The sequence below is a fragment of the Dendrobates tinctorius genome, unplaced genomic scaffold (assembly GCF_039654945.1).
Source record: "Dendrobates tinctorius isolate UK_male_01 unplaced genomic scaffold, ASM3965494v1 ptg000034l, whole genome shotgun sequence".
Classification (NCBI taxonomy): domain Eukaryota; kingdom Metazoa; phylum Chordata; class Amphibia; order Anura; family Dendrobatidae; genus Dendrobates; species Dendrobates tinctorius.
Genome location: NW_027361702.1, coordinates 20,862,742 through 20,889,000, shown reverse-complemented (window position 1 = coordinate 20,889,000; position 26,259 = coordinate 20,862,742). Strand labels below are relative to the sequence as shown.

The 26,259-nt window shown below is 40.1% G+C and overlaps 1 protein-coding gene across 3 annotated transcripts in view; it reads right to left on the bottom strand.

The window, feature by feature from the left end:
• TNC (tenascin C) overlaps nucleotides 1–26,259 on the bottom strand; it is a 154,171-nt gene that overhangs the window by 48,376 nt on the left and 79,536 nt on the right. For 2 of the 3 annotated variants that reach the window (XM_073573136.1, XM_073573137.1), the window contains 5 exons: nucleotides 25,161–25,433; nucleotides 4,447–4,569; nucleotides 1,952–2,095; nucleotides 673–792; nucleotides 425–568 (listed from right to left, as the gene is read on the bottom strand). In XM_073573136.1, the coding sequence (XP_073429237.1) occupies nucleotides 425–568; nucleotides 673–792; nucleotides 1,952–2,095; nucleotides 4,447–4,569; nucleotides 25,161–25,433 (804 nt within the window). The remainder of the gene's footprint in view (nucleotides 1–424; nucleotides 569–672; nucleotides 793–1,951; nucleotides 2,096–4,446; nucleotides 4,570–25,160; nucleotides 25,434–26,259) is intronic. The other variant, XM_073573138.1, reaches the window with a different exon arrangement.

Sequence of the window (26,259 nt, the reverse complement as noted above, 5' to 3'; positions counted from 1 at the left end):
AAACATCATGGATCTAAATAAGCTAAACATTTTAAGCTAAAAGTCAAGAATTGCCGCTTTCCCTACTTCTAGCTGTCAAACTGTCATCATATTATTCCACCTTAGTGTCTTCAGACCTTTGTTAGTGACACCTGGTTTTATACATCTACAATTTTTGTGAATACAACCCTTGAGCTCAGCCTCGGTGTCAAGAGCTGTATGACAAGTAGAAGCCTGCATCTGCTTTTAGACAATAGATAATCTTTTTCATCTACAAGCAACATTGATGCCAGATATAGACCATAGGAACACCTAGCATTAGCATTTATATTATCACTTGCTGATTCTCCGGACAGATGCACTCAATACCTAAATTAACGTGAGCGCTTGCGGCAGAGACTGCGGAGAGAACATTTGTATGCATGTAATTGCAGCTTTACTACACCTGTAGTGAATATAGTGGAGATTTCCCGACTTCTAAGTGGTCCTCTAACAGCATAAATTTTTAATATGTATTCAGTAGACGGCTGAAGCCCGATGATATCATTTTCAACATTGTTTCCGGAGACTGAATACTCAACGGCTGGAGCTGAGGCAAAAAAAAAAGACACGTTACAATATAATTAAATGAAATAGTAAAAATAAAAAAATTGGCTTTTCATATAAAAAAAAGAGAATAAGAGTCTTCCTTACCATTCTTTGCAGAATAGGAGATGACATAATTATCCACAGATGCCAAAGATGGTTTCCACACGGCCAGAGCATCCGAATCGGTGACGTTTATGGCTCTCAGGCCCGATGGACTGTCGAGAGCTATGACATAAAAAAAAATTTGAGACTTAGAAATTTAAAATGGAAATTTCTTAGAATACATACAGATGTGTCCTTCTTATCTTTCAGTTTCAGATGTCTTGAGATGTGCGGTATAAAATTAACTTCTTTAAAACAAAAAACAAGATTCCACACCATTCTGTTGGGAGATTTTGTGCGTTATGTCTCTATGTGTGGCTACCAAATGGTTGTGATGTTAATTGCAGACTAGCTATGGCTTTTTAAGCATGTCATGGTATGGTTTTAAATTTGTAATGTTGAAAATTGGAAAAATTGAACAGTTGAAAGGGTTGTTACCCTTCAGTTAATATTCGGTTGCAGGTTTTTTTTTTTTAAATTAGACATGCTATACTCAACTTTTCTAGGACCATCAGGATTCTCAGTTGCTGCTGTTAGTGTCTGGCATTGGCTTTGGTTCTGATGTCACATGGACAGCATGGCAGCCAATCACTGAGCTCATAGGCTCTGCGAGTGTAGATGGAGCGCACCATTCAGAGCTGTTAAGACCACTGATTGGCTGCCTAGGTGATCTTAGACCTGCAGCCAATGCCAAACACCAGGAGCTGTGGTAGAGATCCTCTGGTGCACCCGGAGAAGGGGAGTACAGTGAGGTCTGTCTTTTATACTAAATTGCTCCCAAGGACAAACATTAGCTGAGAGGAGACAACCCGTCTAAGGGTAGAGGCATCTGTATAATTCACATAACCACCATGGAGAGGCAGGAAGAAAGAAACCATTGAGCTTGTTAATGAGATTTTCAGTTGATCACATAGACCATACACTGGACAGCCTATAAGCTTGTGATGATCTTTTTTCTATAATACGGGTGCAATATGCACATCACAGAGTAATGCATCCATTCGCCTAAGGCACAAGACACACAGACGAAATGATGAGCAGATGGGTATTACATTGATTACGTCTGGCGTATAGTGCTGTAAACCAAAACTTGTATTCCGTTGAACGAACATTCGGAGATTTGGATCACTTGCATTTGTGAATGTTTCCAATATAAGATATGCTACAGAAATGTATACATCCAATTGATCATAATATGGGATACGGGCAGGCACTGTCTTCATAACATAAACTCCTTTAAATGATGGTATAAACAGTGTGCGGTCATTACGCAGAAGCATACCTGTCGTCAGGGTGCCCGAGGCGGGTGCACTTTCTTCACTGCCTTTCACAGATACAAGACTTACATGGTACTCAACACCCGGCATCAGGTTAACCAAAGTAGTCTGGGTTCTAGAACCATCCACTTCCACTGTGTTGCTGGCACCTGAAAAATGTAAAAGTTAATAATTTGCTTTAAGTAAATGTAGACTGATCCCAGATCATAGAAGCGTTCAATTTTGGATCCAATTTAGTTTTTCCCGTAACCTCTACTGACAGGTCTGTTTTGGTAAATGTTTGCACTCGCCATGAATTAACAATTCTGGAGCATCTTTTCTTATAAATCTGTCTTGAGATGTCCCTCTATTATTCTGTCAAGAAATGTATCAATAAATTGGCAATTGGGTGTTACCGTTTCCCTTGTCAATAAGGGTTGTCCACATACAGCCTTACGTTGGCACAACCTAACTGGAAATAGCTTGTTGTCAATTTATTCTTAAATTTACATGGGAATTGGCACAATGCTGCGCTTTAGGAATAATGCCTCACACTTGTTATTTCATGGGAAAGTATTTCACTGTACAGGAAGTGCAATTTTAAAGTTGTAAAAAGTTGAAAAAGAGATGGCCACTGATTTATTAAACTGCAAGGTTTGGAATAACTGGGAGAGTTACATATTAAAGTACTCCTAACATCTATAAGATAAGGGATGTACAAAGAACTGGTATTTGAGCTAGCTATTACCGAATTGCGAATTGAATTATTTTCATGTACATTTATAGGAAATGTAGGGAAGGGAAGTAGTTACTCTCATTTCAATTGTAATGATAAAGACAAGTCATCAATATTAGGTTGGTGCACGAAGGACAAACTGGATCAGAGGTGTACAGAGACAGAAGAGGGCCCTTGTGCAAGAACATTATGTGGGCCATTTGCAGTCCAATACTTCATTACAATGCACTCTTTTATGTGCTGCTCTGGAGGTGGAAGTGGATCAATCTACCTCTTGGACCCAAGGTTTTACGAATGTCATGTCCATCCAGTGACGGACATATCATTGGTGTAACCTATGTAGCTGGACAGGCGGCATCCAAGAGGTAAGGGGACCCATTTCCAGCTCCAAAGCATGTGAAATTCTGCATTATAAGCTATTGGATTGCAAAGAGCTATATACCTTTTTTGCACAGGGGTCCTCTTCTGTATGTTTCCGTCAGTGTAGTCCACATTAGATCTGAATTCACGGTCACCTGAGATTTACAGTGTACAGAACTAAAACAATATAGCTCCATGTGATGTATAATAGCCATTCTAGTGACTGTGATCTGGGCTTTACACTGTGATCATTCATAGCCACGGCTACAGGAATGAGATAAGTGGTGTAGATGCTAGGGGGCTAGACCCTCACTAATCTAATATTGATGACTGATCCCAAGTATAGGTCATTAATACCTTTTTCCCAGAGCACCATGACATTTTTTTAAGTCAGGTGATACATACCTGATCTCAGGGAGTTCCACTAAATTCAAGAATGAACCCTTAGTTTCTCTTTAATGTAAGACCACAGTTAAGCCCCCTTTACATACAGCGAGATCGCTAGCGATATCGCTAAAGCATCACCGATTTTGTGACGCAGCAGCGATATTGCTAGCGATATCGCTATGTGTGATACTTACCTCCGACCGGCTCCCCCGATGCTTCTCGCTGATAGTGCGAGAACGTCCTGGACCATTTCTCTTCGGCCACTTCCTGTTGGGCTTCCTGCTGGCGCCGACGAGCGACGCGTGGACGCGGGTGGGAGGACGTCTTCATCACCACATCTGACAGGTAAGTAACGACCGCCGACAGCTGCTATGTCGCTGGCGAGATCTGCCTGTTTGGCAGCTCACTAGCGACCATTTAGCGATGCACCAGCGATCCTGACTGGGTCGTATCGTGGTCGGAATCGCTGTTGCATCGCTAAATGTAACGGTACCCTTAGGAAGTGTTTGGATGGAGCGTAGATTAAAGAGGTTATTCGAGACTTTGTGTTTTTTTACCTATGTGGCTAAGAACTTAGAGGCAAGTACTTGTTCAATACCTGAATGTGCAGCGCTGCGACAATCTCTTCCAGCTCAGAGCAATGACAGACCGCTCCTCCCAATGATTCTCGACTTCCTGTGATGTCATGTCAACAGAGAAGGCCCTTCCCTTCTGCTCTCTTGAAGGGGCATCACTGCCGATGTCATGCTGATTGACAGCCAGCTGCCAGCTGTGTTAAGCTAAGCTGTCCATCAGCATGATGTCAGCAGTTATGCCCAATCAATGGAGCAGACTAATGGAGAAAGATATGCTCAGTTGGCGCCAGGTCAAAGGAAGCAGGATAATAACCTAAGGAGGACACGTCTTACCTTCAGCCCAATGGATATTAAAAAAGATGCAATTAGCATGCCTATAACGCAACTATAAATGTAGCACACATATATTTAACAAGAATATCACTTTTTATTGACGCTTTTCCGTTTCCAAAAAGTTTCTTACCTCCAGTCGCAGGAACATAATTGATTAGGAATTTGTTAACACGGATCTTTGGTGCTAGCCAGATGACTTTAGCAGAGTTTTCGGTAATATCAGAGAAAGAAAGTCCTTCTGGAGATCCCAGGGCTGCAGAAATATAAGACGAGCTACTTAGCAATAATAGTTAAGCCTCTCTCGGGCGGCTTGGAATGTTCTAAAATATCATGCGTACCACCTACTTTTAATGACTAATAATTACAGGACATATGGTACTGTGCTTTGCATAATATTTGACAAAATTGGCATAATAATGTTTACTAGACTGTAGAGGCTGCTTTGGCTTATATCCCATACATATTTCATAAGATTTTATCATTTAAGACATCTTCATTTTGAAGCTGTGATAAATTTAACAACACTAAGCCGCACTTTAGATGTGATATTTATTCAAGTTTAAGACGTCTTCAGAGTCATGGGGAGCTTTATCTCTTAAAGAATATAGGATATCTCAGGGCCACAGGATATTGTACGGAATTGTCAAAATAAATCAAAAATTCTGCTCTGATTAATTTTGGACAATGATTATACTTCTGCTTTTTTGTGATAAAGAACTATATTTTCTGCTTGGATACTGAGATTCAAAATATCTGTCATCATTTTTGACCAACAATTATGGTAAATAGGTTCTAGGGAAGAAAGTGAAATTACACCAATATTTGCATCGCTGATGCAGAATACATTAAAAATCATATTTGTGGTGTAAAAGAATGGAGTTTGAGTGGGTTGTTAACATGGGACACCCAATCAACATTTCATCAGAAGTCCTTTAAATTCTCAGAAATTATTAAAAATTGATTTTTCTATGGTACACATATACCCACCCAGCTATGTGCATACATAGGATTTCTAAAATTAGAGGATTTGCAAAACATAAAAAGAAAACCCATTCGATTTCTAACCCAAGACCGATCAATGGAATAAATGAAAATAATTCCATCAGTGGTGAGTGCCACAGAATTTTTTTCTTATCAGCTACACCATAATTATAGCGAAAAATTGAGGAGAAAATATTTTTCAGATGTATGGAGCAGATAAAGTGTCAAAGTACACATTTTTAGGGTATTTGTAGACTTTTGTATAAGACTTTGAAAACCCAAGGAAAATATGTTTTTTTTATGCAAATAAATAGAAAAGGCAAAAAATACAATGAAAAAGATTTTAAAACCATAGCATTTAAAAAAATGAAACGAAAAAAGCTGAAAAAAATTGTGTGTGTCACAGAAGCAAAAAATATGAGATTTTGCTTACTGATGCATTAATTATTTTAATTTTATTTATTTTTTTATTCCAATGCTGCTTTTCCATGTCCAGCAGATGCAAAACCATTCCAAGTTGTTATTTAAAGGGATAGAGATAAAGAGGAGATTGCTTTATCATATATTATATATTATTATCTAACATCCACTCATAATATTCTCAATTTCATACAATTGATTTGAATCTGCTGAACGAGTATTAGAATGCATTCAGGTTTTCCTATGGCTATGGCTGTTTTCATAGAATACTTTAGAAATAATTTACATTTTGCTAAATCTTCTAAATTTTGGACCAACCGCCATGGTTAAATCACAAAAGAAACTCTGACCATGTCTATCTGTTTAGTAGTTAGTATGCAGCATCCAAAACCGGGAGCCTAAGCTAAAATATATGTGTTTATTATCTGTCACAGCAATTTGTTCTCGGTTCCACTAGATATTTTTCAGCTTTCTTTAATCTGCCTTTTGATGAGTCTTTCGCAAAAAAAAAAAGAGGACGGGTTTCTTTTTTTTTTTTAATCTGGATAAATAGCCCACACAAGAAAAGTCCATTAGAAAAGGCCAACAAACCCAAACAAGCCACATTAAAAGGTTTGATGGAGAACTGCCAGTATTACAGAAGAGCTACGGGTAAAATTGATCTGGAAAGAAGTAGTCAACAGTGAAACATACAAAAGATATTTGAAAGCCCCAAATCTTTCAGGTTAGTGCCAGAAGCAAAATAAAAAAAAGGATAAAAAAGAGAGTTGTGAAAAAAAGAGACACAAATTCAATGAAATGAAAGACAATGCCACTCAACCATTCCGAGTCTATGGAGGGAGGTGTAAATTGTTAATGTTCCACAGATAATAAATCAAGAAGAAATATCTTGTTATTTATTTTCTACTGACGCATCAAAGCCAGTAGACACCAGAATAGGGCACTCTTCATGTAATTTATTACAAAGTGCCAAGTGTCTCAGTGGGAGTGTAAACTGGCATGAGTAGACGAAGAACTAAATTAACTGGAAAACTAAGGCATAGATCAGTTCTGCCTAATGCTAACGTTGTTGTCCTAAATGTCTTCATTCAGCAATATCCCTATGGCTCAGACCAAATACTTCCAAAGTTTTCAAGTGACTTATAGAGATAAAACTAAAGAGGACCTTTTCACTGGCCTTTCTTTCCCATTTTAAACTGACTACCTTCTCTAAGGGTATGTTTCCATAGTCAGTAAACGCTGCGGGTTTGACGCTGCATACATCTGCAGCGTCAAACCCGCAGCATCCAGATGTTACAGCATAGTGGATGGGATTTCATGACATCCCATCTCCACTATGTGTTCAGAGATGCAATCAGAAGACCTGCGTAAACGGACATGGGGCGCATGTTTCCCGACCGCAGCATGTCTATTTACGTTGCGGAGATGGTCAGTCTCCGCAGCGTAAATTGCACATAGACTATCATTAGATGCGCGAAAACTGCATCATCTTAATAGTCACATGCATAATAAGTGCAGGAACGCAGCTCACTATGCATGTGAACTAACTTAAATAATGTTTTACCTTGTGAAACTGCCGGAAGTTCACGCCCACTGCAGTTCTTGCGATGACTGAGCTTACCACGAAAACTGCTGTGCACATGACCGCCGGAGTTATCTCTGGTCACTAGGCACGTTCTCACAGTCACCTGACCATGAGGATTGCAGTGCAGGTGACCGCCAGAGAGTTACCTCCGGTGGTCATCTACAAGCTCTGCTGTGTCTGGATGTGAGGCTGAGCCAGGCATCCAGATGTAGAAGAGCTAAACTCGTCGTGGAACATTATGGATATCATCTCGGCGGACAAGTACGGTATACTGTTACTTTTTTATTTTATTTTTATTACAGGAGATCAAGAGCTTCCCATGGATTAGGCGTGGTTGTAAGTATGGTTTAATTAAGAATAATAAAGGAGTCTGTCATTTTTTTCAAATAAAAGACTTTATTCTGCCTGTGTCTTTATTTGCCATATTTACTATAGGATTAGTAATGGATGGGAGTCTTATACACACCTCTCCATTACTAAGCCTTGAGCTTGATGTCACCGGACAATACAAAGGTGACATCAACCCCACAAATATGAACCCCACTTGCCACCGCTGTTATGAATGAGTCACCGAGGAGGAAAAACAAAAGCAAGCTAAGCCACAGAAAACCAGAGAGGTTGGTAACTAAGCGGATTGCAGACCCCTGATCCTATCCACACAACTACCAGTAGCCGTGGAGCGTACCTACGATGATCCTAGACACCTCGTCACAGCCGGAGAACTAAATAAGCCTAAAGCAAGAAAAGGGGAAATCTAAACTGCCCCAGAGCAGACCCCAAAGCAATAGACAGCCCCCAAACATGTATTGTTGGTGAGACAAGATGAAAACACAAACACAGATAGAAAAATAGGCTGAGCAAACAATGGGGCCCACACTAACTAGAAAGGACAGGAAAGGAATGATGCTGTCTGCAATCACGCACAAAACCCTGCCAAAAAATGTCCAACACTTTCTGATAGCAAAAACCCTGAAGTCACTAGACTTCAATTCCCTATATCAGCACTCTGGTATATTCTGAAGACAGAGCAAAAAGAGACCAATCTGATCAGGGACAAAAAGAAAACTTGCATAAACAGAGACATAAAAATGAAAATTCAGCACAGCCCCAGCAGGGGCTGGCTGACCACAAAAACTGAGTAAACCAGACCAAATCTCATGTGAAAAAATAGCAGAGCACACTTAACTTGAGAAGTCAGGAAGAAAACTGGAAACAGAACCTCAGGGCAGGAAAAATCACCAGCACAAAATTAGGGAGTCGGCTGACTTAAATCCAGTCAGAGACTCCTGATGCCCACTCACAGTCCTCCTCCTCAGGTGGCAGGTCTCTGCCATTTAGATCAGCTTCATTACCTACTGTCACCACTAGAGGCAGCCCGGATGGAGAACTCACGACTCCTCTGTCAACACAGCCAGCTCCACCACCCTCACCAGAAGCCAGAGGTAAACCAGAAAATGAGTTCACAACACACCGCTACACGGCAAGAGGGAAGAGTTGGGTAAAGTGCCACAATTGGTGCATCTTTGGATGTGCTAATTGTGGGGTGGCTGCAGGCTGATATTTTTAGGTTGGTGAGGGCCAAAATCCATGGGCCTCGCCAGCCTGAAAATACCAGGCTGCTTTTTCCTTGGCTGGTTAAGAAAAATAGAGGGACCCCATGCCATTTTTTTAAGGGAATCCCCCTATTTTTGCTAACCATCCAAGATAAGCAAACTGCTGCGGCCTGGTATTATCAGGCTGTTAAGGTTTATGGATATTGGCCCACTAGCCTGAAATACCAGCCCCAGTATTCTGCTTTACTCAGGCTGGTTAACATATATAGGGGGACCCCATGCCATTTTTTTAATTATTATTTATTTATTAATTAAAAAGGAGGTGACTTCTCCGTGTGCTTTCCTCCATTTTCTGTGTCATGTTCGTCTGGCAGTGTCACAAGATTGACCAGTATGTAAATTAGTACACATGCGTAGTAAGCTGCGATCCCGCAGTTATGACACATGTGACTAGGAAAACAATGCAGTTTTACCACATCTGATGAAATTGTATGGGTAATTTGCTCAGTGGTGACCAATCGTCTCCGCTACATAAATAGACATGCTGCTGTCTGGAAAGATGCGCCACATGTTGGTCTCTGCGGGTGAGCCGCGGGCATCGGTGCACACATAGTGGGCATGGGATTTCTTAAAATCCCATCCACTATGCTGTAACATCTGGCCGCTGCGGGTTTGATGCTGCAGATGTATGCAGTGTCCATCCCGCAGCGTTTACTATGTGCAAATACCCTAATATATCTGCAAACCGGAAATAATTTTTCTCCTTCCCAGAAGCCAATTTTCAATTATCTTTATTTCAAGTGACAAAAAAAGCATAAAAAACGCATGCAGAAAAAAAACGCATAAAAACCACATGTAAAAAACGCATCAAAAATGCAGGTGACCTGCCAGTGACCTCAGATGCAGATTTGGTGGAGATTTCACCTGAGTCAAATCCAGACCGTGGAAACATACCCTAATTGTTGATGTTACACTGATTCTGGACCAGTTTTTTTCTTTTGTGCTTTTTAGTTCGAAAGTTATGCAGCTGCGCACAAAAGTTTAGCCTGTAATGTAGTCAGGTCCAGCAGCCCCAAAAAACTGAGTACCTCCTGAGTACCTTCTCCAATTGCTGCTGTTCTTTTGATCTGGACCAGTTTTTCTTATTTTTCTCTGCCCCTAAGTTACCCAGTCATGGACTAGAGCGCAGGAGGGTAGGGGTGAATCAGCTCAAATATAGTCAGGTCCAGCGGTCAAGTTTTCTAGCACTGCTTCTCTCCTGTACACTGGCGCTCCAAAAGAAGGAAGGGACACAGCGACTGTAGAGTTCTCCGTGAGTTCACATGAGACAATGCTAGTCTCAGGAAAACAAACTGAGCAAGGCTACGGTTGTGATCTTCTCTGTCAACACTTGCTTTTTGTCCTCTATGATGTGGCCATGTTTTGATTGGCCTGAGTCATAAAGGTGAGGAAGCAGACCACACCCTTTCCATAATTGTATTTTACAAGCCGTGACCGTACTTCTCGACTCCAGGGCTCTGTTTGATAGAAAAAAATGTACCCATGGATCATGAAATGTTCAAGCAACAATTATTTCTGGAAAGTTCCAGCAGATTTCTGCAGAAGACTTACCAACTTTTTTGAGAGTTGGGAAAATCATTTTTATTTGTTTATTTACTTTTACCTGCTTTTTTATTATTCATATACTTTTCATTTATTTTACACATTGTGCCCCCCATAACATCATGAAAAACCTTTGAGGGGGTCATTTAAATATTTAAATATTTTTATTTTAATCTTACTTCATCTGTAACTGGTACTGGTATATTAACTCCAGTTACAGGGGAAATGTAGCCTTTTTGCTTCATAGCAGAACAGTCTGTGTCTCCTATGCCCCTATAGTTCCTACTTCCTCCCCATACACAGAAGTCATAAGATCACTGTTAATGGAGGAGGAAATCTCATCAGCAGTTCCTATTACTGTTTACACTGTGGTTGTTTAGTTCTGTGTATACAGCAATGGCGAAGGCAGAGACAGTAATAAGCCATCTCTGTGGGGACCTACATTAAGCCAGGTCCGGAACTGTCGAGGTTGCATCCCATGTTACCTGGGGGAAGGAATAGGGGACCGGACAGGCCTCATGACACGGGAAGATGGGGCGTGTTTAAGCCAGAAAACAGAGCTGAAAGCGTGTGAAGCAGCAGTTAGTTTCCTGCCGTCAGGGAGAGTCCAGGGGAGTGTGCAGCACGCTCCACACCCCATGAATCAGCGCTGCGACGTACTGCAGCTGACATCTCCAGAGCACTCCAGCGGGACAGTGAGTGGAGAGAGTGCTGTGTGTGCAGCTAAACTTAAGGCAGCACGTGTGCAGATAAGTGTTGGCCGGCTACAGCACACTGGGAAGAGGGGACGTGTTTAAGCCGGAAACAGAGCTGAAAGCATGTGAAGCAGCAGTTAGTTTTCTGCCATCAGGGAGAGTGCAGAGGAGTGTGCAGCATGCTCCACACCCCTTGAATCAGCGCTGCAATGTACTGCAGCTGACATCTCCTGAGCACTCCAGTGGGACAGTGAGTGGAGAGAGTGCTGTGTGCTCAGCTAAATGTAAGGCAGCATGCGTGCAGAGAAGTGTGGGCCAGCTGCAGCACACTGGGCTGCGGTCCCTTCTGCTGGACTCCACACATCAGCCCACACTTGATACTGGGATTTCTGTGGCCCTCTTTACTTTGGCTGCACAGGCTTGTTGACTAGGGGCTCAATGGGTAAAACCGGAGACTGCCCGTTGCCACCAGAAGTTGGACCGCTAATTGTGAGACCCCCATCTCAGGACACTACACTGGCCATTACCAGTACTACAACCCCCAATGGATCATCTGTGGCTGAGGAACCTAAGGACACAATAAGTTTCAGAACATCATTTCAGAGTAGGAGCTGGACCGCCGAGAGGTTTAAAGTCTAAAGGTGATATTGTGTATACAGCGACGGAGAAGGCAGAGACAGTAATAAACCATCTCTGCCTTCTCTATGATGACTCAGTGACAGCATGTAGCTACACTACTATGTAGTTAAATTTCAGAACGTCACTGCAGAGTAGGAGCTGGACCACGCAGACGTTTTAAGTCTATGGGTGACTTTGTGTATAGAGAGATGGAGAAGGAAGATACACTAATAAACAATCTCTGCCTTCTCTTTGATGACTCTATGATGGCATGTAGCCATGCTTCTATGTAGTCAAATTTCAAAACGTCACTGCAAAATAAGAGCTGGATCGCCCAGATGTTTAAAGTTTATGGGTGATTTGGAAGCAGTCAAGCAACCTATAATCCATTGACCTGTATGAGTTTAGAGATGAAGGCTGTACAGAGTGCTGAAGGCAGCATACAGCTAATTCCTCCCTAATCTTCAACTGGTTTAGCTTAGAATTTAAACTGAAACACAAAAAATAATTCTTGTGTCTTTTTTATATAATCAGCCGTATAGTCTTTGAACACTATATTATAGCCCAGTACAACTGGGAGGTTGCTTGAAGCTGTAAGCTACATTCACCGAGGGATGATTTTTTCAAGAAATTTATGCAACTGAATTTTCTTCCATACTTGTGTATCGGATTGTTCCTGAAAAAGTGTTTTTTCTTCACTTTTCAGATGAATGGGACGAATATAGTAATTTCTACCAAAAATCAGCTGCCTATGATAATACAGCCAATATGACCCAGTATACGCGACCTAGTTGTAATAAACCTTGGAGAAGATGAAAATGACCTCAATGAGCCACCAGTCATATTTTAACAAAGCTATTTTTCTGTAAATCTAAAATATAAGGCACATTTTTTTTTCAATTTCAAGCCTTATTAGCAATCTGGTTGTACAAATCTGCAATTTAAAACCTTTATTTAAAATAAAAAAAAATCAAAGGAAAAAATGTGATTAAAGAAAGCAGATAACAGCAACGGCCCGGCACTAATAGGTAGAATGAGATAATCTTTTGTTTTCACAATTCCTGTTATTATCGTGCATTGCGAGGAAAGAACCATCAGCCTGTGCCGAGATGATTTTCAGCGCAGAGAGTAGAAATGACAGGAAATAAAAAGCAAGAAAAAAAACCATTTAATTATATGTGACTGGTATCCAGCTGCCGGAAAGTGATAGTTACACAGCCACCTGTGGAGGAAAATGGTACGTTAAGCGCTTAAGGCTCGAGAACAAAGCGAAGAAGAGCTTGGGAAGATTTCCATACAAGTGATGTCTGTTGCAAGAAACAGTGTCAAGTTGTCTATGTATATACAAGTTGTGGTATATACATACATATTTGTAGCCAACCTACAAATAAATGATAGAAGAGAATATGAGCGATGCTAAGCCATGTATGTAGTTAGTACTTTACTTTATAGGCTTAACATTCGTAGGTTACACAGCATGCTTTCGTCAATACTTTCTAAAGAATAGTAAAAAATGCAAAAAATAAACATAAAACAAAAACAATTGCAAAAAAAAACAGAAAGTGAGAGCGTAAAAGCATGCTTGGTACTGTATGAAACAGATGAGTGTGGGCATTTTTATGCTGTCAATCATTCATAGTCACGTTCACAGTAGTGTCTTCTGTTCACATAATTCATGTTAATTGTCCAGATGTCTAAATTCTTGCCGCCCACCCTCTTGAGGAAGATATGAATAGTGTGCAATATATAAATATGTAGACTTTGACTTTACTCATAGATTCAGTAGAAGTACTGTATACCAACAATGCTTCTTTGAAGATTACACAGATATAAGACAATTCTGTAATAAATAAAAATGTAATGACTAATAATTTATTTTTGATACTTTTTATTCTAAAAATATGGCATATTGAAGGGTTTAATGATAGAGAAAAATAATTTAAAGCATATATATACATAGTTATTAAGGTTGAAGGAAGACTTTAAGTCCATCTAGTTCAACCCATATCCTATCCTAACCAGCCCTAACATGTTGACCTAGTGGAAGGCAAAAAAAACCCATGTGGCAAACAGTAAGCTTCACACTGGGGAAAAAAATTCCTTCCCGACTCCACTTACGGCAATCAGACTAGCTCCCTGGATCAACGCAATATTAAGGAAACTAGTGTATATACCCTGTAATATTATACTTTTCTAGAAAGGCATCCAGTCCCCTCTTAAATTTTAGTAGGGAATCACTCATTACAACATCATATGGCAGAGAGTTCCATAGTCTCACTGCTCTTACAGTAAAGAATCCGCGTCTGTGAGTATGCTTAAACCTTCTTTCCTCCAGACGTAGAGGATGCCCCCTTGTCCCCGTCACAGGTCTAAGAGTAAAAAGATCATTAGAAAGGTCTTTGTACTGTCCCCGCATATATTTATACATTGTAATAAGATCACCCCTAAGCCTTCGATTCTCCAAACTAAATAACCCCAAGTGTAATAACCTGTCTTGGTATTGCAGACCCCCTAGTTCCCTAATAACCTTGGTCGCTCTTCTCTGCACCCGCTCCAGTTCAGCTATGTCTTTCTTATGCACCGGAGACCAGAACTGTACACTGTATTCTAAGTGTGGTCGCACTAGTGACTTATATAGAGGTAAAATTATGTTCTCCTCATGAGCATCTATGCCTCTTTTAATGCATCCCATTATTTTATTTGCCTTTGCAGCAGCTGCCTGACACTGGCCACTAAATGTGAGTTTGTCGTCCACCCATACACCCAGGTCTTTTTCAGTGACAGTTTTGCCCAGTGTTTTACAATTAAGCACATAATTATACATCTTGTTTGTTCTACTCAAGTGCATGACCTTACATTCATCCCCATTAAAGCTCATTTGTCATTTATCAGCCCAAGCTTCTAGTTTACATAAATCCTCCTGTAATATAAAATTGTCCTTCTCTGTATTGATTACCCTGCAGAGTTTAGTGTCATCTGCAAATATTGAAATTCTACTCTCTATGCCCCCTACAAGGTCATTAATAAATATGTTAAAAAGAAGCGGGCCCAAAACTGACCCCTGTGGTACCCCACTGCTAACCGTGACCCAGTCCAAGTGTGGTCCACTAATAACCACCCTTTGTTTCCTATCCCTGAGCCAGCTCTTAACCCACTTAAACATATTTTCCCGTATCCCCATTGTTCTCATTTTATGCATCAACCTTTTGTGTGGCACCGTATCAAAAGCTTTTGAAAAGTCCATGTACACCACGTCCACTGCATTCCCTTCGTCCAGTCCGGAACTTACCTCTTCATAAAAGCTTATCAGATTAGTCTGACAGGAACGGTCCCTTGTAAACCCATGGTGATATTGGGTCGTGAGGTTATTCTTCTCCAGATACTCCAGTATAGTATCTTTTAGAATACCCTCCAGGATTTTACCCACAGTTGAGGTTAAACTTACTGGCCTATAATTTCCAAGTTCGGTTTTTGTCCCCTTTTTGAATATTGGCACCACATTTGCTATACGCCAGTCCTGTGGTACAGACCCTGTTATTATGGAATCTTTAAAGATTAAAAATAATGGTTTATCTATGACTATGCTTAATTCCTGCAGTACTCGGGGGTGTATCCCATCCGGGCCCGGGGATTTGTCAATTTTAGTGATTTTTAGACGCCGCCGTACTTCCTGCTGGGCTAAGCAGGTTACATTTAATTGGGAATTTTTATCCCTGATCATGCTATCCGTCATGGGATTTTCTTGTGTAAATACTGTTGAAATAAAGTCATTTAGCATATTGGCTTTTTCCTCATCCACCATTTCACCCAGACTATTTTTAAGGGGTCCAACACTATCATTTTTTAGCTTCTTACTATTTATATAGTTAAAGAATATTTTGGGATTATTTTTACTTTCTCTGGCAATGAGTCTCTCTGTCTCAATCTTTGCTGTCTTGATTTGCTTTTTACAGAATTTATTTAATTTTCTGTATTTATTTAATGCCTCATCACTACCTACTTGCTTTAATTCTCTAAATGCTTTATTTTTATCTCTTATTGCGCCCCTTACAGCTCTATTTAGCCATAGTGGTTTCCGCCTATTTCTAGCATGTTTATTCCCATACGGTATATATTGTGCACAGGTCCAATTCAGGATGCTAATAAATGTCTCCCATTTTCCTTGTGTATTTTTATGTCTCAGGATATCATCCCAGTTAATTGCACCAAGATCATCTCTCATCCGTTGGAAATTTGCCTTCCTGAAGTTTAGTCTCCTTGTAACCCCTCTACTACACATCTTATTAAAGGATACATGAAAACTTATTAATTTGTGATCACTATTACCCAAGTGGCCCCCAACCCTTACATTTGATATGCGGTCTGGCCTGTTGGTTAATATTAGGTCTAGCAGTGCGAAAGGTAATTGTCTCTCATAGTTGTCAAAAACCTATAACCTTTGTTGGAACTGCAGGTTTCGGTTCCCCAATGTATTTCAGGGTAGTTGAAGTCCCCCATAATAATGACTTCTCCTTGAGTCGCAGCTTCATCTATTTGCTTTATGAGGATATTCTCTGTTGCTTCCATTATTTTTGGAGACTTATAACAAACCCCTATCAGTAATTTATTAATTTTCCCCCCTCCCCTTATCTCTACCCACAGGGACTCAACGTTTTCATTAGATTCATATATATTATCACGAAGGATGGGTTTTAAGGAGGATTTTACATATAAACACACGCCTCCCCCTTGCTTATTTGTTTGGTCCTTTCTGAACAGACTATAGCCCTGTAAATTAACTGCCCAGTCATGGCTCTTGTCCAGCCATGTCTCAGATATCCCCACCATGTCATAATTATGTTCCTACAACATTAACTCCAATTCCTCCAACTTGTTGGCGAGGCTTCTGGAATTAGTATACATGCGCTTTATGTATCTCTCTGTAGCTCTACTCTTTCTTAAATTATTAATTGTTCTAACCACACCCCCCATGCCACCCCCACCCCCAATTTCATTATATGTGCCCAGGTCTCTATCTGCACTGTCTTCCCCTCCTATAAAAGGAATACCCTCCTCCCGTCCCTAGTTTAAACACTCTTCCAACCTTCTAGCCATTTTCTCCCCCAGCACAGCTGCACCCTCCCAATTGAGGTGCAGCCCGTCCCTAGCGTAGAACCTGTAGCCAACTGAGAAGTCTGCCCAGTTCGGCAGGAACCCAAACCTCTCCTTCCTACACCAATTCCTGAGCCACTTATTAACCTCCCTAATCTCCCATTGCCTCTCTGGCGTGGCACGTGGTACAGGAAGTATTTCCGAAAATATCACCTTGGAGGTCCTTGCTGCTTTAAGCTTACAGCCTAATTCCCTGAAATCATCTTTAAGGACCTTCCACCTACCTCTAACTTTGTCATTTGTGCCAATGTGCACCATGACCGCTGGATCCTCACCAGCCCCTCCCAGTAATCTGTCAACCCGATCATCGATGTGTAGGACTCGAGCGCCAGGTAGGCAGCACACTGTTCGACGATCCCTGTCTTTGTGACAGATTGCCCTATCTGTTCCCCTAATAATTGAGTCCCCCACTACCAGAACCTGTCTGGCCTGCCCTGCTCTCCTATTTCCTCCCTTACTGGAGCAGACACTCCTCCGGCTTTCAGAGGACAGGCCTTGCTGCAGCAGTGCTACTCCTGCACTAACACTCCCCTCATCTGCCAACTTAGCAAACTTATTGGGGTGTGCCAGATCAGGACTAGCCTCCCTGGTGCTCTTCCCTCTACCCCGCCTTCTAACTGTCACTCAGCTAGCTACTTCATTGTCCTGCAGCTCCGACCTAGCATCCCCCCCTCATCTATCCCATTGAGCATCTGCTCAGTGAGCAGAAGACTCCTTTCCATATTGTCTATGGATCTCAGTGTTGCAAGCTGCACATTTAGATCCAGTATCTGGCCTTCCAAATGCACAACGTGCTCACATCTCGCACAGCAGTATGCACCGTCGACCGGCTGTTCAAGTATTTCATACATGCGGCAAGACGTGCACTGGATGGCATTGGCAATAGTGGAGCACATCCTAATGGGGATTGCACCAGACAAAAAGATAAGCAAAAATAAATAAAAAGTATTAATAAAATATAACAGCAATTCAGTAATACCTCCCTTGGAAACTCCCTGAATCCAAAGTCACTGAATCACAAGTCACACACTTAACACAGTTCGCACTTACGCTCGTGTCACACTCAGCTCGTTCACACTCGCTCAGGCAGAAGATTTAAAAGATTTTTTTTTCCCCTTTTACCAGCACACCACCCTGCTGCTCAATGCCCTTCCACCACTTTGCACTACGTACTTTTTAAATTATTTTTATATTATATTTTGATATTCTACATTCTTGTCCCAATTTTAGAATAAAAGATGTAAAAATAAATTGTTCCTCATTACATTTTTATTTCTTAAAGAATTGTTTCATCATAGACACCTGAGCTAAAATGAGAGATTGCACCCAAGCCCCAGCAAACAGATAATTTTTGCTTTGCTCTTGCTCATACATAAAGAGTAAAACCAACGTCCTTTAACCTTTTATATCCATATGCTCCTGTAGGAAACATAGATAGGGGTTGTTCTGATGAGACAAAATATTTAGTCTAGGTACACTGATTACATTCCAGTGTAGAAATGATCAAAGCAATTCTATGCAAATCGAAATTGAGTCGAAGTTTATGAAATTCATGCAAATTGCCGAAAAATGCCAGCTGCCTTTTACAACATTGCAGAAGATTGCATTAGTCACCGGACGCAGAGTGTGTTATATAATATGTGGCACATTCTTTTTCACGGCAGGATGATGTTACTTCTAACAGCGACACTATCAGTTTCAATCAGTGTTCTGCACAGAATAGTCTCCCTGATTACGAATGACTATGGTGGATAATTTTTGGACCATTTTTTTAAATTTAACAAAACATGAAACAGTGCACTGTTATTAAATGGGCTCTTTGTTATTAACAGTTATTATGTTTCTGTGGTGAGGTCACTTTGACAATAATAAGTCTGTGTTTGAATTAAACAGATTGTAAAAGTTTGGATACAGTACTAGGAGATCTCAGAGTGTTATGCACATATTTTCAGGGCAACTGCTGTGCCTGGAATTCATGGGGATTTTTTTAAATTTCAAATTGAAATTTTGGGGAAAAATTTGCCAACATTAACAAATTTGAATTTCCAAATCATCTCTATTCTAGTGCCAATTACCACTGGCAAAGAAACCAAAGAGATAAAAGATAAAACAGCACCATGAGCGATCATTGATTGTGCAGTTGAGGATTCAGAAGTAAAATGAGCATGTCATTACTAGCAACAATTTGTTACTTTGTTCACCATAATATCCCAATAATTATGTCATAAATTATGAATTATAAGTTTGTATAATGTGTGCCCATAAAAAATGTATATTTGAATGTTTATCCACATTTATGGATTCCTCTTTGAACGCTTATTTGGCTTTTCTTAGTATATAATTTTGTTAAAGCCACAAATATATAATTTACTATCCAGTTAAAAAAAAATCACAAATTATTAACTTAGTATTTTGACCACAAGGTCCTTGTTCCCCAGGTTGGCCTGTAACTTCAGAATTTTCTTTGCCATTGCTGCAACAGTCTGCACTTTTTTTCTTAATTGAAAATTTATGGGTTGAACTCAGTTCAATTATCTTCACATTCCTGGTTAAGAATAGCATTAGCATCTTTAGTTGCTAAGTTAGAAGAACCGTAAGGCTTTCTAAGACCATGAGAACAATGAGCCTTTCTGTTGACAAGAGCCACCAGTAAGACTTGAGGGTTTGCTTTAGTTCTAAGTAATAGCAATGCCGTCTCGTTAAGATTTCTCTCATCGTGTTATGAATGACTAAATGTGATACTTAAGTGACATTTAAAAAAAATAAATAGTTTGTATTAAATTGAGTTTACCTTTCAAGCAGCAGTACCATAGAATACCACTAAAAGTCTTCATTAGGCTGTATTCATGACTGTTTAATGAGTCTATATGGCAACCTCTATTTTAGTATGGCACTGTCGAATGTGTTTGGAATGTGTCTCGGAACAGGCACTGCTGCCCATGAAAAACTGACCATAGTGCCGAAGAGCTAGTCTTGGATATTGAAAAGTACAGCAACTACATGATTGATATAAGAGGATAAAGCCTTCTGACTCCTTAGTATTGGGGGAAATGTATTTTTTTTCTATTTAGGATTGATAAAGTCAATATATCCCTGTCTAGTTTTAATAAAGGGGTTGTCTTGTAAGATGTGCAAGAGGCTAAATCGCTACTAGTTGGGATGGGGTAGCATTATGTTACAACGTTTTCCTTATTCTTAGATTATTATTTTTTTGGTATAAAACATAGGTATCTTATTTGTTGTGTGTCATATTACTGTCTCCTTAAAATACAATTTATTAGCTATACATTAAAAGCAAAAAAAAAAAAAAAGAGACCGACAAAAGCACAATAGTAATCATATATCTGTCCAAGAAGAGTAACGGGATAAGGCACTATTTAAATAAGGCCCTGATTGGTACCAGTCATAGATTGGTACTGATGATACCTATATATAAGCCTTATGATTGGTCCTACCTAGCTGCAGAGGTTGATACTCTATATGATACACGAGTATGAGCCTCCATTCAAGAATCCGCCTCGGAATCTCAATTATCTAGGATACTAATGGCAGACAAATGGTTAGAAATTAGTCAAATGTAACCAATACAATACTGAAAGGGAAAAGATAAACAGTATGGGAGCAATAATGGCATAATAGGCAAATGATTCCTCATAGAAAAAATATACATAAATGTGTACTTATCGATTCATGCCATAAGCTTTGACCTATTTCCCAACTGGATCATGGTTCTTCAGGAGGAGGAATAGGACTGTATTGCATTGGTTACATTTGGCTAATTTATAGACATTTCTCTGCTATCAGTATCTTAGATAATATGGATGCCTATGGTGGTTTAGGGTAAGCCTACACTGAGCTTGGGTGTCATACTTGTGTATCATGTAGGGTATCAACCTCCACGGCCAGGTCAGACTAATCAATGGGCTTGTATTTGTGATATTGTTTCTTGTCATCTATGCCTGGTATAAATCAGGACCTTATATAAATATTGCCTTATCCAGTTCCGCTTCCTGGACCGGTAAATACTTATTATTGTGTTTTTTTCTGTTTGTTTTGTGGTTCTTTTTCTTTTTAAAACATATCTAATAAATTGTATTTTAATGGGGTTTATATGTTTATGCTTTATTGGATCATCCTCTTATTACCAATTCAGTGTCAACCTGTCATATTACTGTCTTAAAAATATATATTGGTAATGCTGACTTGAAAGAACATGGTTGGCATGGCATGTAAGCATCTGCCCACCATGTTCAGCAAAGAGTCATCAGCTAGAATGTGAAGGAGTGTAGCCCCATATTAAAAAATGTGCTTTTCTATCTAAGTTTGGACATGTGTGAGATGCCAGTGGGGTTTGTCTGCAGCAGCCTGTGTGTGGAGGACCAGAATTGGTCAAGCAACCCAATGGAAGTCATGGAGCTGAAGACAAAAAGTGGCAATGATCATAAATAGCGGTAGGTGTTATAAATGGGTTACCGAGGAGGAAAAAACAACACAAGCCAAGTCTCAGAAAACCAGAGAGGTTGGTAACTATGCAGATTACAGATCCCCGATCTTACCACACAACTAGCAGCAGTCGTGGAGCATACCTACGATGATCCTAGACGCCTAGAGCTACATAAGCCTAAAGCAGGAAAAGAGGAAAACTAACTGCCCCAGAGCAGACCCCAAAGGAAAGACAGCCCCCCACGGTGAAACAAGATGAAAACACAAAGGCAGAAAAATAGGCTGAGCAAACGATGGGGCCCGACTAACTAGAAAGGACAGGAAAGGAAAGACGCTGTCTGCAATCTGCCAAAAACCCTACCAAATTAATGTCCAACAATTCTGATAGCAAAATTAACCCTGAAGTCACTAGACTTCTCTCACTATATCAGCACTCTGAAATATTCTGAGACAGAGCAAAAAGAGGCCAATCTAATAAGGGACCAAAAGGCTAATACAGATAAATAGGAGTGGAAATTCAGCACAACCCCAGCAGGGGCTGGCTGACCACAAAAAACTGAATTGACCAACAAGAGCAAGTGTGAACAATAGCAAAAACAAACTTAACTTGAGAAGACTGGAACAGAGCTGAAGTCCAAGATCTGAGAAGCAGACTGACTCGCCAGCACCAGTATAGGGCATCGGCTGTCTTATATCCAGTCTGATACTCTAGAGATCCAATCGTTATCCTCCTCATCAGGTGGCAGATCACTACCAATTAAACCAACCTACTACCTCATGTCACCACCAGAGGGAGAACGGAAGGAGAACTCTCAACTGGTGGAGCAGAAAATGAGTTCACAACAGGTAGGGTTTCCACTTAGGGTCGTAGGTAAGTCTGAAATAGTGAAGAGCACTGAGTGAGGCTCTTCTGTTACTGACAGTAGGGTCAATCTCTACTCTAGTACATCAAAAGAGGAAGCCATTTTCTACAACCACACACGTGAGCCTGTTCACACATTTTGCTTTGTTCCTAACGTCAGAAGGGAAGTTAAGCAAATTTTGATTCCGTGATTTCTGTGCCTTTCTGACCACCCAAGAAATTGCCCTGGGGTAATTTTATAGTCTCATAAAGACAAACCACTATCTATATGTCCTATTGAAACATATGGACACCATAGAGTAAACCCATTCTCAGCCAGGGGTCCAAAGAGCCAGGCATTAGTGATGACGAGTGAGTATACTCGTTACTCGGGTTTTCCTGAGCATGCTCGGGTGATCTCCGAGTATTTTGGCGTGCTTGGAGATTTAGTTTTTGCGTCGTCTCAGCTGCATGATTTGTGACTGCTAGACAGGTTAAATGCATGTGTGGGTTGCCTGTTTGTTAGGGAATTCCCACATGTATTCAGCCTGTCTAGCAGTCGCAAATCATGCAGCTGAGACGACGAAAACTAAATCTCCGAGCACGCCAAAATACTCGGAGGATACCCTAACATGCTCGGGGAAACCCGAGTAAAGAGTATACTCGCTCATCCCTACCAGGCACCTCTAAAGAGAGTCTTGTCGTGATAAGTAATTCTTGCCAAAAACAAGATTGCATTTTGCAACCAATGAGAGATATGATGATGATTTTGAATAGCAGACTAAATCGGAGATATTTGGACTGTATGGTTTATATAGTTATTCCCTGCAGATTACATGCAGCTTATATATGCTGTTAGAGCCCCCGGTATGTCTTTTGGCTGCACATTATGACGTGTTACTTCTATTCTTATTCTTTCCAGCCAACAGAAGGCATATGTTTATATCTAGGTAATTGACTGTGTTTACCTCATATTGCATCTAAGTCACTTTTGCCATTTATAGCAAAGAAATGAACGACTCGCTAACATCTGTAGCTTCTCTTGGTGAGAAATTATTTGGCCTTCTTCTACCAATGACATAAACATTAGGCACTCGCTAATATTATTCCACGCACAACACGTTCATCATTTAATATGACGTTCTTTCAGAGCTTTTCTGCTTTTTGTAACTTCAGCTGTCAAGAAGCAGAGTAACTTGTGACATCTTCAAGGGGCATTATACTCAAGTATTCTGGAGCATCACTAAAATATTTTTGTCATAGCTCATAGATATTTTAATCCAAAGCTGTCTGTCTAGGATATGTATTCATTTATCATGGTATTCAGCAACAAAAAATGCATTTTAGGTCATGGAAATATTATATTAAGGGAATATGTCAGTAAGCTCAACCCTCCAAACTGCATATATGTGGAGGGTTGATAGATTGACACCTTTATATCTTCTATCTGTTGCTGCATTCCCAAGAAATCAGTGTATTAATTCATATGCAAATGAGGCACAAGAGAACTCATCCTGATCCTCTGTTTTCTGAGGTTGTTTCCTTGCCTAGCATCAGCCTCTTTGATTTGATTGATAATTTACTGTTTGATCTCCTTGCCTGGCATTTGATATAACTCAGGCAGTGAGCTATCAAACAAGGTAAATAGGCTAGTGCTGGGCAGGGAAACAACTTTGGGGGCAGAGGTTTTAAAAGTGCTCTGCCATGCCTTTATCATTTGCATATGAGTTAAAAAGCTAATTTCTCAGGAATGTATAAACAGATAAAAGATATAAAGGTGAGGAATTGATTTTCTGATAGATTCCCTTTGAGGTTTAGAGAACATAGTATGGTGGAAATATATTTGGGCCTTTTCAAAATTAAATGTAACCATATATTTTTGCTATAAATTATTTTGATTAGATTCAAATAATTTATTGGTTGCAAACAAGTTTGGCCCTAAATGGTCACTGTCAACTTAAAAAAAAACTTTGGATAAATCAAAAGTACAAGCATTATTTAAAAAACTTTGGAATGTATCTTATCAGAGGAATCTGAGTGTTTCTTTAGTTATGAAACTCATTTTTTTTCCCCTGGACCTGCCTCCTTAATTCATCATTCACTCTGAAAAAATAGCTGAATTCCATTTTGGTTAAAGCAAATAGACTGCCAGTTCACTGAGGTTACAAAGTTACGGGGAGAGAAGAAGGATAAATGAATGAGAAGCACGCAGCACAATGAGAGACCAGGCAGACAAGGGCAGTTGGTGCTGTAGATTTTAACATAATTATTTCACTTTTGTGCTGGATTCACAGTCACACAGCTCAGTACTACTGTAAAATATATAACATACTTCTGCTATACAGAGAAATAAAAGCAGGGAATCTTGTGTATGGAAAATATCATAGTAGCTAAACTCCCACTAGCACAGACAACTGAAAATTAGAGAGAGAGGTTGCAAGGAGGCAAACTGACCAGAATGCAGATGATATAATGAACATATAAAATGTTATTCCTAGCATATACACTCTGGACAGCTTATTCTGAAAAGTTACCTGAGACATTAGGTACACATTACGCCTGGATTGGCAACCGTTTATGCTAAAAACATGATATTTTTCATGGTGTTTTTCGTATATCCAAAAATCAAATTCACTACATGCAACACATTTTTTTTGGTCAGTTTCAGTTTTTCTAGATGAAGCAAGCTTTGGGTATAATGTTCTTTTAAGATCTTTTCCTAATAGGCTTCTCTATAAGGTTCCAAAACATGGCAAGGGTGAATTTTCAAAAATACACAAAATAAAAACCCTCACTTAAAATGACCTAAAAACAATTATTACACTTAAAAGATGCTAGCATATTAAAAAGCACAGGGAAATAAATTATTTTTTGCCTCCCACTCACAGTATTGAAACTTTCGTAAGTCATGACGACCACCACCATCACCACCACCATGTTACTATAAAGAAATACCTGTTGTTGCCTCTCCTTCAATTGATGGAGAATGCTGACCACTAGAAACGCCGTGTAGCTCAATTTCATATTCAGTGCCATCTCTTAGTCCTGTCACAACTGTTGAACGTTCACTGCCTGCCACTGATAGTGTAATTGGCTCATACTGCTTTTTGGCATCTCGCATTTTAATGAAAAAGTTGTCAAAACCATTTTCGTCAGCTGTCCATGACAGATGGAAACTGTTCGGGGTAATTTTGGAAACCACGAGGTTTCCGACTTCAGGTTCCGTCTCTGGAAAAAGAAAATGCCATGGAAGGAAAAAAGGAAATTGAAAAGAATTGTTAGTACAGTAGTCCTCTTCTCTTCGGATAAGGTGCTGAGTGATCGGCTGAAAGAGGAGCCGCAAAAGTAAGTTGAACGTTTGTTTATAAGGACGTTCTGAAGATGCAAAACATATTGTGGTGTTTCCTACCTAAAAAAGCAATATTTCACAGTATAACATGAGAAATAACATAAAGACAAACATAAAAGAGGAGCTATGTAATATGAAAATATTTTAGACATCATCATCTCACACAATATTTGGTTCTTTTCCAACAATGGTAGACAGCATAGTTAAAGAGGTTGTCCACTACTTTTACATTGATGACTTATACTCAAAATACGTCATCAATGTCTGATCGGTGGCAGTGCAAGACCCAACGACCCATGCTGATTACCTGCTCTCGGTGCCGGCAGCTGGTGGAAGCGCTCTGTCCATTGGCAGTGGCCATGGCCAGGTACGTAACATCTGCCCTTTATTCAAATCAATAGGGTGCGGATGTTCAGTACCTGGCCTCTGCCACTATCAGTAGACAGAACAGCTCTGTAACTGAACACTTCCGGCAGTCACTGGCAACGAGAACAGCTGATCGTCGAGGCTGCTGGGTGGTACACCCCCACCGATCAGACAATGATGACCTAAGGATAGGCCAACAATGTTAAAGTAGTGGACAACCTCTTTAAGCTTGAGTATAAATCCTCATGTACACAGCAGAGTGGTACTACTTTGTGTGCCTCCATATGGTGCTCTGTATGACAAGTTTCTTCTCTTCTTGAACCTAAGGTTTTATGGGAG